At 41.2% G+C, this 12,848-nt stretch overlaps 1 protein-coding gene across 1 annotated transcript in view; it reads right to left on the reverse strand.

The window, feature by feature from the left end:
- Window positions 1-12,848, reverse strand: part of fsd1 (fibronectin type III and SPRY domain containing 1) — a 51,016-nt gene that overhangs the window by 8,914 nt on the left and 29,254 nt on the right. The window contains exons 8-11 of the mRNA XM_060846158.1: window positions 11,116-11,214; window positions 8,678-8,837; window positions 7,504-7,586; window positions 100-351 (exon numbers count right to left, since the gene is read on the reverse strand). Coding sequence (XP_060702141.1) covers window positions 100-351; window positions 7,504-7,586; window positions 8,678-8,837; window positions 11,116-11,214 — 594 coding nt within the window. The remainder of the gene's footprint in view (window positions 1-99; window positions 352-7,503; window positions 7,587-8,677; window positions 8,838-11,115; window positions 11,215-12,848) is intronic.

Raw genomic sequence — 12,848 nt, forward strand, 5'->3', positions numbered from 1 at the left:
ACAAATTCAGCATTCAAAACTGAAATCATGGATACAGGGTATAGACATTAACCATTTTGGCCCAAAACAAGGGGTAGAGGTGAACAGGAATCCCAATACCTTCACTGTAGTTACAATAAACACCGATTCTCTCAGGTACTGAGATATCCAAGACTTTGGCTTTGTTGTTGTGTTTGGCGGTAAAGCTGACTTGCAGCCAGTTATTGAGATGAAGACACCAGGAGGCATTGGTCTTTCCCAGTTGATCAAATTTGCCCAAAGTCCTGTAGGCCACACCTACAATGAAAGCCTTGCTGTCCCTTTCAAATGTGACCTCCCAGTAATGTTGTCCACCATCAATCAGAGTATCCCCTGAGGAAAACAAAAGAGATTATGCACATGAAACAGTTCAATTCCTTGTTCCCAGGTAACATCTATTTCCTGCCACAGAAAATGCTCACTACACGCAAAATCTGTGTTAATTAGTTCTGGACTGCAGAGTCAACAATTTTTAAAAAAAACAAAAATCAGCAGTGCAACCTGAAAAGTAGGATTGAAATTTTTTGGAAAAGTACATGAATAGGAAAGGTTGGAAGGGATATGGGCCAGGAGCAGGTAGGAGGAACTAGTTTAGTTTGGGATTATGTTATCATGGACTGGTTGGACCAAAGGGTCTATTTCTGTGCCGTTTGACTCTAAGTAGTTGAGGATTTATTCCTAAAAGAAATTCTGCCGCTGGCGTTTTGTTCTAAGAAAAATAGTTAAACCAATAGGTTACCTGTATGCCTTCACCTCTTCATGAAGAGCCTTTCTGCAGAATACAAACTTCCCATATATTCTAGTCATTCACGAATGCCCTCCAGTAACTGCACAACTGTGACTTATTCAGTTTCTCTCTGGGATCAAATCATTAACTTGCTGCATCTATTATGTAGGAGACTGAACTGTTGAAGCAATTAGAGGGGATTCTTGAAGCAACTGCCAATCTTCCTTCATGGCTTAAGGAAAACTCATTAGTGTGAAGTCTCCTAGAGAGAGGACATTTCTAAATATAAATTTGTTTGAATGTCTGGTACATTCAGGATTCTGTTCTGTTGTTAGTGCAAATCTAGATGTTTTAAACACCAAAGGAAACACAATGGAATTTAAAAACTCTAACCTCTAAACCCTGCAGCTCTGCATCAATCCTTTAATAGGTTTCACAACAATAAAGTGACTCTGTAGTGCAACAGCCAGGGTTAGCACAAGGCCATTTGCTACAAACCTACAGCTTGATGCTCCTTACCTATCCCAGAGGATATCCCAGATGATATTAGTGGAAACAATGTCATGAAAGGCCAGTGGCAAGGTGAGTGGGTTCTATGGGTGAGCAGGTTCATAGGAGATTCACTTTGTTATAAAATAAAGGCAAGACAGAGGAGCAAATATAAGTTTTAAAAGATGCCTAAACTATAAAACATGCATTTTCTGCAAACTATTCACATTATTTACATAAAATTGAAAGTGATACCACGTGTTACATACTGCAAAGTAATATATTAGCAGTTAACTACCCACAGAAAAAGCCGAGCAACATTTAATGGGTGCTCTGCCTTGCAATCCACTGACTCATGCAAATTCTGTGAATAATATTGATACCACAGAGGATCTGGCTCAACCTTTTGCAATTAGCTAGTTAAACATTTCATGTGTACATCTCATCATGTTTATTGCACATATACTAAATACTCCCATATTTTACTGAACACTATCGATGTAAATATCTAGCAGAGTTATTGACCTCTTGCAAAGATAGCCATCAAAGCATGCAAAATATGTCTAGTGATATCATCTGTTGAATGGTGTCTCCAAGCAGGATGCACCTTCACTCGTGAGACTGAATTGCTACAATCCATGTGTAATACTGTCACCACCTACACAGATGGTCAGATTTCCACATGTCCAAGGGAGCCAAGGACTAAGAATCTGGGGGAGGGGGTAAAGGCCAGTAATGCAGCCCCAGCCAATGAGCAGTGCAACTTTGCATCTCGCCATGGTGGGTGAGAGATGCAGAGATAGATGCTCCCAGCTAAATTTAGACGTCAGGGGATTGAGATTATTGACACTTACTTCCTACCAACCAACCCACTTGTGAGCCACAAGCAAGTTATGGATTAAAAGCTGCGCTGTTTAACTTCATAGTCATCAACAAAAATTAGACAAGAACTTTTGAAGCAAACGTTAAACCAAATGTGAATTATCCAGTGCCTGAGCTTGATACCCACTGCAGTCAGATTGACATTTGTTGCTCATAACTGTACATTGAGGGATCAAGCTCCACAAATTGCATTACAGCCTTTCAAAGTCTCAGACAGAATCCTCCTTGTTTAGCTCCCTCCTCCACTGTAAGGGGGCTCAATTTGGATTTGGTAGTGCTGCACTGGAAATTGATGTCACCTCATGATGATGGCAATTGATGCTTTGGCTGCGCATAATCAGTTATGGACCCAATTTGGCGTCATTCCAATTAGTTTTCTTTTGCCATTCTCCCTTAGCCATTCTGCCACCCAGTGACAGCTTAGGTAAAATATGGAAAAAAGTAGATAAACATTTCAAGCAAAGGAAGGTAGAGGATCATGGGCAGAAGTGGAATAGTGGATTTAACTTTGCATTGACTGAACGAAAGAACCATCACAGTCCTGATGCGCTAAAAAAAAGTCTCCTTGCATACTGACAACCACAATGGTTCTGTATTAAAGCAGAATTTCTCCAAATGCAAATTGAAAACTTGAAGCTATATTCATTTCTATTTGCATGCAAGATCCACATCAAGAACATCATTCTAAAGGAATACATGTACATAAGAAACAGTCCAGACACGAGTGTTCATCTCTACATTCAACTTAGTCCTAACTGCATTTATTAAAATATCACATTCAAAGTTTCATTGATTGTTAAAAGATTCTTGTAAGTTCACAGGTTATAGAACATAGAAAAATACAGCGCAGTACAGGCCCTTTGGCCCTCGATGTTGCGCCGATCCAAGCCCACCTAAGCTACACTAGCCCACTATCCTCCATATGCCTATCCAATGCCCGTTTAAATGCCCATAAAGAGGGAGAGTCCCTGTCACTGGCAGGGCATTCCATGAACTCACGACTCGCTGAGTAAAGAATCTACCCCTAACATCTGTCCTATACCTACCTCCCCTTAATTTAAAGCTATGCCTCCTCGTAATAGCTGACTCTATATGTAGAAAAAGGTTCTCATCGTCAACCGTATCTAAACCCCTAATCATCTTGTACACCTCTATCAAGTCATCCCTAAACCTTCTTTTCTCCAATGAAAACAGTCCCAAGTGCCTCAGCCTTTCCTCATGCGATCTTCCTACCATACCAGGCAACATCCTGGTAAACCTCCTCTGCACCCGTTCCAGTGCCTCCACATCCTCCCTATAGTATGACGACCAAAACTGCACACAATACTCCAGATGCAACCGCACCAGAATCTTATACAACTGCAACATGACCTCAGGACTCCGGAACTCAATTCCTCTACCAATAAAAGCCAGTACGCCATATGCCTTCTTCATAGCACTATTTACCTGGGTGGCAACTTTCAAAGATCTGTATACATGGACACCAAGATCCCTCTGCTCATCCACACTACCAAGTATCCGACCATTAGCCCAGTACCCCATCTTCTTGTTATGCTTACCAAAGTGAATCACTTCACACTTACCTACAATGAACCCCATTTGCCACCTTTCTGCCCAGCTCTGCACCTTATTTATATCCTGCTGTAACCTGCTACATCCTTCCTCATTGTCAACAACTCCACCGACTTTCGTATCATCCGCAACCTTGCTCACACAACCTTCTAGCCCCTCCTCCAGGTCATTTATAAAAATGACAAACAGCAATGGTCCCAAAACAGATCCTTGCGTAACACCGCTAGTAACTGCACTCCAAGATGAACCTTTACCATTAATTACTACCCTCTGTCTTCTTCCAGCCAGCCAATTCCTAATCCAAACCTCCAACTCACCCTCAATGCCATAACTCCGTATTTTTTGCAGTAGCTTACCATGGGGAACCTTATCAAACGCCTTGCTAAAATCCATATACACCACATCTACTGCTTTACCCACGTCCACCTCCTTAGTCACCTTCTCAAAGAATTCAATAAGGTTTGTGAGGCACGACCTGCCCTTCACAAAACCATGCTGACTATCCTTGATCACATTATTCCTATCCAGATGTTCATAAATCCTATCCCTTACAATTCTAAGACTTCGCCCACAACAGAAGTGAGACTCACCGGCCTATAGTTACTAGGGTTATCCCTACTCCCCTTCTTGAACAAGGGAACCACATTTGCTATCCTCCAGTCTTCTGGCACTATTCCTGTAGACAACAAGGACATAAAAATCAAGGCCAATGGCTCTGCAATCTCCTCCCTTGCTTCCCAGAGAATCCTAGGATAAATGCCATCAGGCCCAGGGGACTTATCTATTTTCAACCTTTCCAGAATTTCCAACACCTCTTCCCTACATACTTCAAAGCCATCCAGTCTAATTAATTGCGACTCAATATTCACAATCGGCAACAATGTCCTGTTCCTGAGTGAATACTGATGAGAAGTTTTCATTCAGTGTCTCCCCAATCTCTTCAGCCTCCACGCACAACTTCCCACTACTATCCTTGACGGGACCTATTCCTACCCTAGTCATTCTTTTATTCCTTACATACCTATAGAAAGCCTTTGGGTTTCCCTAATCCTACCAACCAAGGACTTTTCATGTCCCCTCCTTGCTGCTCTTAGTCCTCTCTTTAGATCCTTCCTGGCTACCTTATAACTCTCAATCGTTACCCAGAACCAAATCCGGTATGGCCTCACCTCTTGTTGGCCTGTCTACATGTTGTGTCTGGAAACCCTCCTGCACACATTGGACAAACACCGACCCATCTAATGTACTTGAGCTATAGCTTTCCCAGTCAATATCTGGAAAGTTAAAGTCACCCATAACAACCACCCTATTACTTTCACTCTTCTCCTGAATCATCCTCGCAATCCTTTCTTCTATATCTCTAGGACTATTAGGAGGCCTGTAGAAAACTCCTAACAGGGTGACTTCACCTTTCCTATTTCTAACCTCTGCCCAAACTACCTCAGATGGCGAGTCTTTATCCATCGTCCTTTCCACCGCTGTAATGCTATCCTTGACAAGCAATGCCACACCTCCCCCTCTTTTACCCCCACCCCTGACCCTACTAAAACATTTAAACCCTGGAAACTGCAACAGCCAATCCTGTCCCTGTTCTACCCATGTCTCCGTAATAGCCACAACATCGAAAGCCCAGGTACCAACCCACGCTGCAAGTTCACCTACCTTATTTCGTATACTTCTCGCACTGAAGTATACACACTTCAAGCCACCTTCCTGTTTACAGGCACCCTTCTTCGAGATTTTTGCCATGTTTCTAACCTCCCTACACTCAACGTCCTGCACCCTAAAGCTCCAGTCTAGGTTCCCATGCCCCTGCAGAGTTAGTTTAAACCCCCCCAAAGAGCACTAGCAAACCTGCCCCCAAGGATGCTGGTGCCCCTCAGGTTCAGGTGTAGACCATCCTGTTTATAGAGGTCCCACCTTCCCCAGAAAGAACCCCAGTTATCCAGATACTGGAATCCCTCCCTCCTGCACCAGCTCTGTAGCCACGCATTTAACTGCTCTTTCTCCCTATTCCTCGACTCTCTATCACGTGACATGGGTAACAAACCAGAGACAACAACACTGTTTGTTCTAACTCTGAGCTTCCAACCTAGCTCCCTGAAAGCCTGCCTAAAATCCTCATCCCTCTTCCTACACATGTCGTTGGTGCCAATGTGGACTACGACTTCGGGCTGCTTCCCCTCCCCCTTAAGGGCCCAGAAAACACAATCAGAGACGTGGGAGGCACCTGGGAGGCAACATACCAATCACGAGTCTCTCTCGCCCCCGCAAAACCGCCTATCTGTGCCCCGAACTATTGAGTCGCCAATAAGTATTGCTCTGCTCTTCACCACCCTTCCCTTCTGAGCAACGGGGACAGGCTCCTTGCCAGAGGCCTGAACCCCATTGCTTACCCCTGGTAAGTCATTCCCCCCCCACAAATATCCAAAACGGTATACTTGTTCTTGAGGGGAACGACTGCAGGGGGTCCCTGCACTGGCTGCTTCCTCCCAGTCCCCCTCACTGTCACCCATCTGTCTGCAATCTTTGGTTGTCATAAGGTACAAACTACAGGGCAATCTCAATTATCCAAACAATATGGGTGGGGAGTATTTTGTTTGGATCATCAAAATGTTCAGATAACACAGTTTACCCGAGCATCAGGACCTTGTTTGGATAATCCGAGATTCAGATAATCAATGTTTGGATAATCGAGGTTGTACCAAATAACCAGACTGACGCTTACTTGAACGCTGCAGTTCACTATAAGACTAGACAGTCAAGCTATAATATTTTGATAACATTACTAATTTTTATGGCTTGAAATAAAATTTTAGGATTTAGCCTCAGCTCTAAGTAGTTCAGTTGATTTTGTGCTTGCAATTGAGGCAATTAATGGCCAAGGCAATTATTTGTTAAGATCTGGTCTTGCTGATTAAAATTGTTTCAGTGATGAACAACCAGGCTTCAAGCAATTCTATGTGCTTCATTACACAAGGTGCAAGTTCATGGTCTGTTGTGAAGTAAGTAAATTTTTGCACCTAGCAGCTTAAATTGCATTTGATACTTTATCTCAAACAAGAATCATGTGTTCTTATTAGGTTTCAGACACCTTACTGTCTTAATACATCACCTACATTTGAGAATAAAGCATTTATATTTTTAAGAGGATAGCCTGATGTTCTGCTAGAGACATTGGTTCTTGATTGCCTTAGCATTTTGAGTTAGTGGTTTTTGAACGATAGTTTTTATTATTGATAAGAGGATGACACATTATGAGAGAAGTCACACTTTTGTTTATGTAGATACAAAGCTGTTGGATAACTAATCCAATGTTACCCAAACCTGAAAAAGGGAGAGAGGAAATAGTGTTGGAGATTTGTCTTGGCCTATATGACTTTCAATAACACAGATGGGGTTATATCAGAGCACTGTCATCTTAAGGCAATGAATGGGGGCAATTCAGACCATTCCCTAATAAATAGATGAGCAACTTGGGACGAATTAAAGAGAAGAATTGGAAGCTTAGCATCTTTGATGTTACAGTCTACCATGGCTTCTCTGGGATAGTTCAAACATACAGTTCAGTGAACTTGACTTCAGAGGGAAGAGAAAGCAAGAAACTGGCAACAGTCAAGGATTCCTGGCCCTTTCATGTTGTCGTCACAAGTGTATATAAAATCTTGTTTAATAAATTGTAGCTGATTCAGAAATATCAGTTATTCATACCTCGTACGGTCCTCAGTTTTGCCTGAGTTATCATTACAAGTTATTCGGACTTTAGGAAAAAGCTTTCTAAACTTCAACTCATAAAAATGGTTTCTTGTACCTACCTAACACAGTGTATGATTCAGCCGTAAAGCGATCTCTGCTGCTCCGTCCAGACGGCATTCTCTTTGGTGAGTGAATGATGCTCCTTAAAACAGAAAGATAAAAGCTATTTTAACCAGTCGGGCAGACAGTCTACTTGAGCTGTAGGTGATGCTACAGCTGATTTAAGCACCACAAGCAAAACTAATGAAAAGTACATTACAAGAAAGGAGTCAGTATAAGTAGAACGTTCTTTTACAAAAAAAAGGACAACAATAATTAACAGTATGATTGAAATTCAGCCTGTGACAAAGCAGGTATAATCCTGTTGTCAACAATTTGTGGTTCAGCAATTGAAATTGGATATTAAGAAAGGTTTCAAAATGTATATATTTCCAACTGGAAACTGTGTGCAGTTCCACATAAAAATGTTAAGGTACTACAGAATTGGAACTGTAGGCAACCTGGGCATTAATTAAGAGAAATTACTATAAGAAAGCTTCCTGCATTTCTGAATTTTCTCTCCTTTCATTCAGAAATGACTAGACCCACGAGGAATCCATTGAATCTTGGTTTATACAAGTCCGACACGAAGACAAGAATAGAAAAACATAATATAGAGGAATCATGATTATTTAAAGAACACAGGCGGGAAGTATTTTGTTTGGTTAATCATATTTCAGATAATCGAATGCCAGATAACATAATTTAGATGAATATCGGGACATTGCGATCTTGCTGGATAATCCGGTATTCGAGGTTCCTCTGTTACGGGGTATGTGAGAAAAAGTACAAAGAAGCCCAGATAGAACAAAAGTGCACTGACTAGTAGTGACTAGGAAGCAGCAACAGTAACAAACAAGATAAAAAAGTGATAGAAGTGCATATAATTCATATTTCAACTATACTACGTATTTGCATTACATAATGGACGCCTGTGGGTCAAGTACAATGAATTATAATGTATCAAATTCAAAGAATATGCATAAAATAACTCTCTCTCTGTCCCCAGCTCTGTTACAACCTAATTGGGTTTGTTGCATTTGACCACGGTGTCACTCGGAGTTTAATATGTTTGCCAGTTGGAGCTCTTGGCTGCTGTATATATAGCCCAGCTGCTAATACTTTGGACACCTTCCAATGAAACGGATCGGTGACACACTCTCACGTATCTTGACCCTAACTGAAGTTTTGTACCTTGCCGGGGAATTTGCCGGCGATGCTGTCCTACTTCGGTTTTCCTTTCCTCGGACTTTGATCTCTTGCACCTTTCCCCCTGATGCATCCCATTCCACACTGTGGTCCTCCACTTTCAAATTCTGATGGGCTGTTGCAGCATCCAAATTGAAATTAAATGCTGTAAAGGAAAAAAACTAGTAGCTTTAATCCCCAGTAACAACAGGAGCAGAATTCTTTGCTGGAAATGAACTGTAGCTGAAAAGCTGTTAGAAATAATTTATTGAAAAAGGTTTCACCTTCATAAATTTTCCAATATTTCATATCTAATATCACAATGTCAATATGTTCACCCTCCACTCTTTAATTGTACTCATTTATTATATATATAGGTTCCAATTATGATCACGTTGGAGGTTCATTAATTTTACAATTGCTCAGTGTTGATCTCAACAAAAAGAAGTACTTCAAGAGCCTAGAAAAGTCTATGCTACAATGTATACCATTCCCAGCACCAGACCAAAAGTCAAGAATGAAAGATGTAGAGGATTAAATTTGCGATTAAACAGCATATAGAATAGTTGTAATGGGAAGCTTTAATTATCTTCATGCAGGCTACAATAGTAATAGTATCAAGGATTGAGATGAGGAAAAGTTCCTAGGAGTACTTTCAAGAGAATTTCTAGATCCTTATGTTTCCAGTCTAATGAGGAAACTGCTGGATTTGTTTTTTCAGACATGTGTTGGGTGATGCAGATAGTGTCAGTGGAGGAACATTTAGGACATAAAGATCATAATTTCATTAGGCCTTACATTAGCAATGGGAAAAGTCAAGGAGCAAAGAGGATTTCATTGGGGAGGACCAAGTTCAAGAGGGTAAGAATGGATCTGGCCAAGGTAAACTGGATTGAAGAATGGTAGGTAAAGCTATATTGCACCAATGGGCTGTCTTTAATGAGAAGGCAGTTTGGGTAAAGTCGGTGTTACCATGAGGGGGAAAGATAGGGTGAAAGAAAATACTCCCAGAGAATCTAAGGAGATAGAGTGTCAAATGAAGTAGAAAAAAGGTTACATATGTACAGACGCTACGCAGAAGGTTAAAAAAAAACTAAATGTTTTGATACTGCTGGTTAAAGTTTGGAAAAAAAAAGATTAGAATTCAATGTAGATAAAAAGCACACGCAGAACAGAAAATTCTTAAAAGTTTCCAACCTGTTAGCTCATTTGAGGTAAAAATTCTGCTTATTGTTTGTCTCTCCAATTTTTCTTGGTAGTTTTACATCACACCAATATTAATCTAATCTAAATGGGGTAGCACGGTGGCTCAGCAGTTAGCACTGCTGCCTCACAAATCCAGGGATCTGGATTCGTTTCCCACCTCGGACAACTGTCTGTGTGGAGCTTGCACATTCTTCCCGTGAATGCGTGGATTTCCTCCGGGTTCCTCCCACAATCCAAAAGATGTGTAGGTTCGGTGAATTGCCCAAGCTAAATTGCCCATAGTGTTAGGTGAAAGGGTAAATATAGGGGAATGGGTCTGGGTGGGTTGCTGGTCAGAGAGTTGGTGCGGACTTGTTGGATTGAAGGGCCGGTTTCCATACTGTATGGAATCTAATCTAACAATATTCATTAAGAAACACTAGAGTATGGCATTGGAAAATATGGATGTAACTGAAGACAAGGACACTGTGTGCCCCAGTGTCTATGTCACTGTGGTTACAGTTTCTTCAGGTTGCTCTCTTTCTCCTCTCTGAATTCTCAGAACCGTTGCCCTTTAACTTTACCATCAACCTGCATTCTTTAGCCAAAAGGATGAAGCTCAATAAAGTTAGAAGATGGCATCCAATATCAATTGGCTTTAGACAGCACAAACCTTCTTCCTATTATGTCCTATTGGATAGCTACAACTGCAGCAAGAAATGCTCTATCTACCGAGCTCTACACTCATCATGATTAATACTAATGATCTAGACTTCGGTAAATAGGGCACAAGGTCAAAGGCGGCAGATGACTCAAATCTTGGAGAAACACAAGGAGGATGCTATTCAATTTTAAAAGCACAGACAGACTGAATGGAATGGGTAGGCGGTGGCAGGTGAAATTTAACAAGAAGTGTGAAGTCCTTCATTTTAGTTGAAAGAACGTGGAGTGACGTCATAGAATAGGAGATGCAATTCCAAAGACAGTGCAAGAGCCGAGCAGCCTGTGAACAAATTGTTGCTGGTGGCAGGACATACTGAGAAAGCAATTTAAAACAGCATACAGGACCCAGAATTTTATAAGTAGGGGCAGATAGTACAAACGCAGCAACATTGATGTTCAATCCTCACTATCTGAACTGAAATTGGAAGCAGTGTCCTATAAGATGCAAGAGCAGCAAGTCAAAGTGAACATGAGGATAGCAATCCCGTAACAAGTACATGAAAAGTCACTTTAGAATAAAGAACAGTTTTACAAACCACTTGTCTCCAGGGTGATGGGTTCTGAAAACTCTCCAGCCACAGCTTTGTTGCACGCTTTCACCCGAAAGTTGATAAACTTTGTGTCAAATTTCAACCCTGGCAAAGCATATTGAAAAGACTTTAGGTCATAAACATTTCCCATTAACAAGCAAGTGAAGCATGCCTAACAACCACTCCAAGAAAATAAAAAGTTTCTTAATGGGGAATTCAATCTTAAAAAATGGTGAATTAAAAAAAAAATTCCAGTGTTTGAGCTTTGATCTGAATGGAGTTAGCTCATTATAGCTGGGTGAGAAACGAGAATACAATGGTTCAAAGGAAGAGAAAGGAAAAATGCCAGGCAGCTACGGAAAGTTTTTCAAAGATAGCTGACAAGAGTTTAGGGGGAGTTAGGGTAACATCCCACAGACCTCAATCACAGGTGGCTGATGCTTATTACTGTTGTTCAGATACTCATTTATGGATGGTGTCATGGAGTCATAGAAACACACTCTTCGGTCCAGTAATGCTGTAATTATACTTGTCTCCACCACTTGATCTGGCAGTTTATTCCAGGCACTGACCATCCTCTGCGTCACAAGGTTACTCCTCAGGTCTTTTTTAAAACTTTCCCCTTTCAATATAAACCAACGTCCTTCAGCTTTGATCTCCCCTACCTTGGGAGAAACACCTTGGCAATTTACCCTAACCATGCTCCTCATATTTTATAAGATCTCTATAAAGATTAACCCTCAAATCGCCGATGCTTCAGTGGAAAAAAGCCCCAGCCTATTCAGCCTCTTCTTATAGTTCAAACCCTCCAACTCCGGCAACATACCTGCAAATTTTTTCTGTACCCTTTCAAGGTTCACAATAAAAGGATCCTATTAGAGCAAGACCAGAATTGAATGCAGTATTTCTAATGTGCCCTATCCAATGTCCTGTGCAGCTGCAACATGGCTTGCCAACTCCGATACTCAGTTATGATCCTGTCTACCTGTGACTCCACTTTCAAAGAATTATGCACATGCAACCCTAGGTCTCGGTGTTTGGCAACACACCCGAAGGCTCAACCATTTACTTGTGGAACACAATTACTACCTTCATATCAGTAAGGAGAGTTGGGAAAAAAAAAAATCGCATCAATTGCGCAACTTCTAGTAAGATGCCTTTATGATTACCTAAGTCCTAATGCATACTTAAGATTTAACACCTTTAGATATACACAACAGAAGCAAATGCTAAATTCCAAATGGAACCATCATTCAAATCTGTTTTAAATGATAATTAGTACCACAGAGTCAGAAATCACACGACACCAGGCTATAGTCCAACAGATTTATTTGAAGCCACAAGCTTTCAGAGTGTTGCTGCTTTGTCAGGTGAAGTCATGTTACCTGAAGGGGCAGCACTCCAAAAGCTTGTAACTTCAAATAAACCTGTTGGACTATAACCTTGTGTCATGAGACTTCGACCATCCCAGTCCAACACAGTCATCTTTGCATCATCACAGCATAGGTACAGGTGACAGTCAGGCCATCAGGTCTGCACCAGTTCTCTATAAGAGCACCTCCACGTATTATCATTGACTCTTTTACCTACTATTTTAATTCTATGCCCTCTTGCTGTCCTTTCCTTTCACCAATGGGAAAATGCTTCCCTGCCAGGAGTTATTGTTAATGTTTTTCCAACTGAAAATAGCAACAACACAAGAAATATTAAGCCCTCATTTTGCCAAGGGTCCTTCAGCA

Source organism: Hemiscyllium ocellatum, chromosome 28 (genome assembly GCF_020745735.1).
Source record: "Hemiscyllium ocellatum isolate sHemOce1 chromosome 28, sHemOce1.pat.X.cur, whole genome shotgun sequence".
NCBI lineage: Eukaryota > Metazoa > Chordata > Chondrichthyes > Orectolobiformes > Hemiscylliidae > Hemiscyllium > Hemiscyllium ocellatum.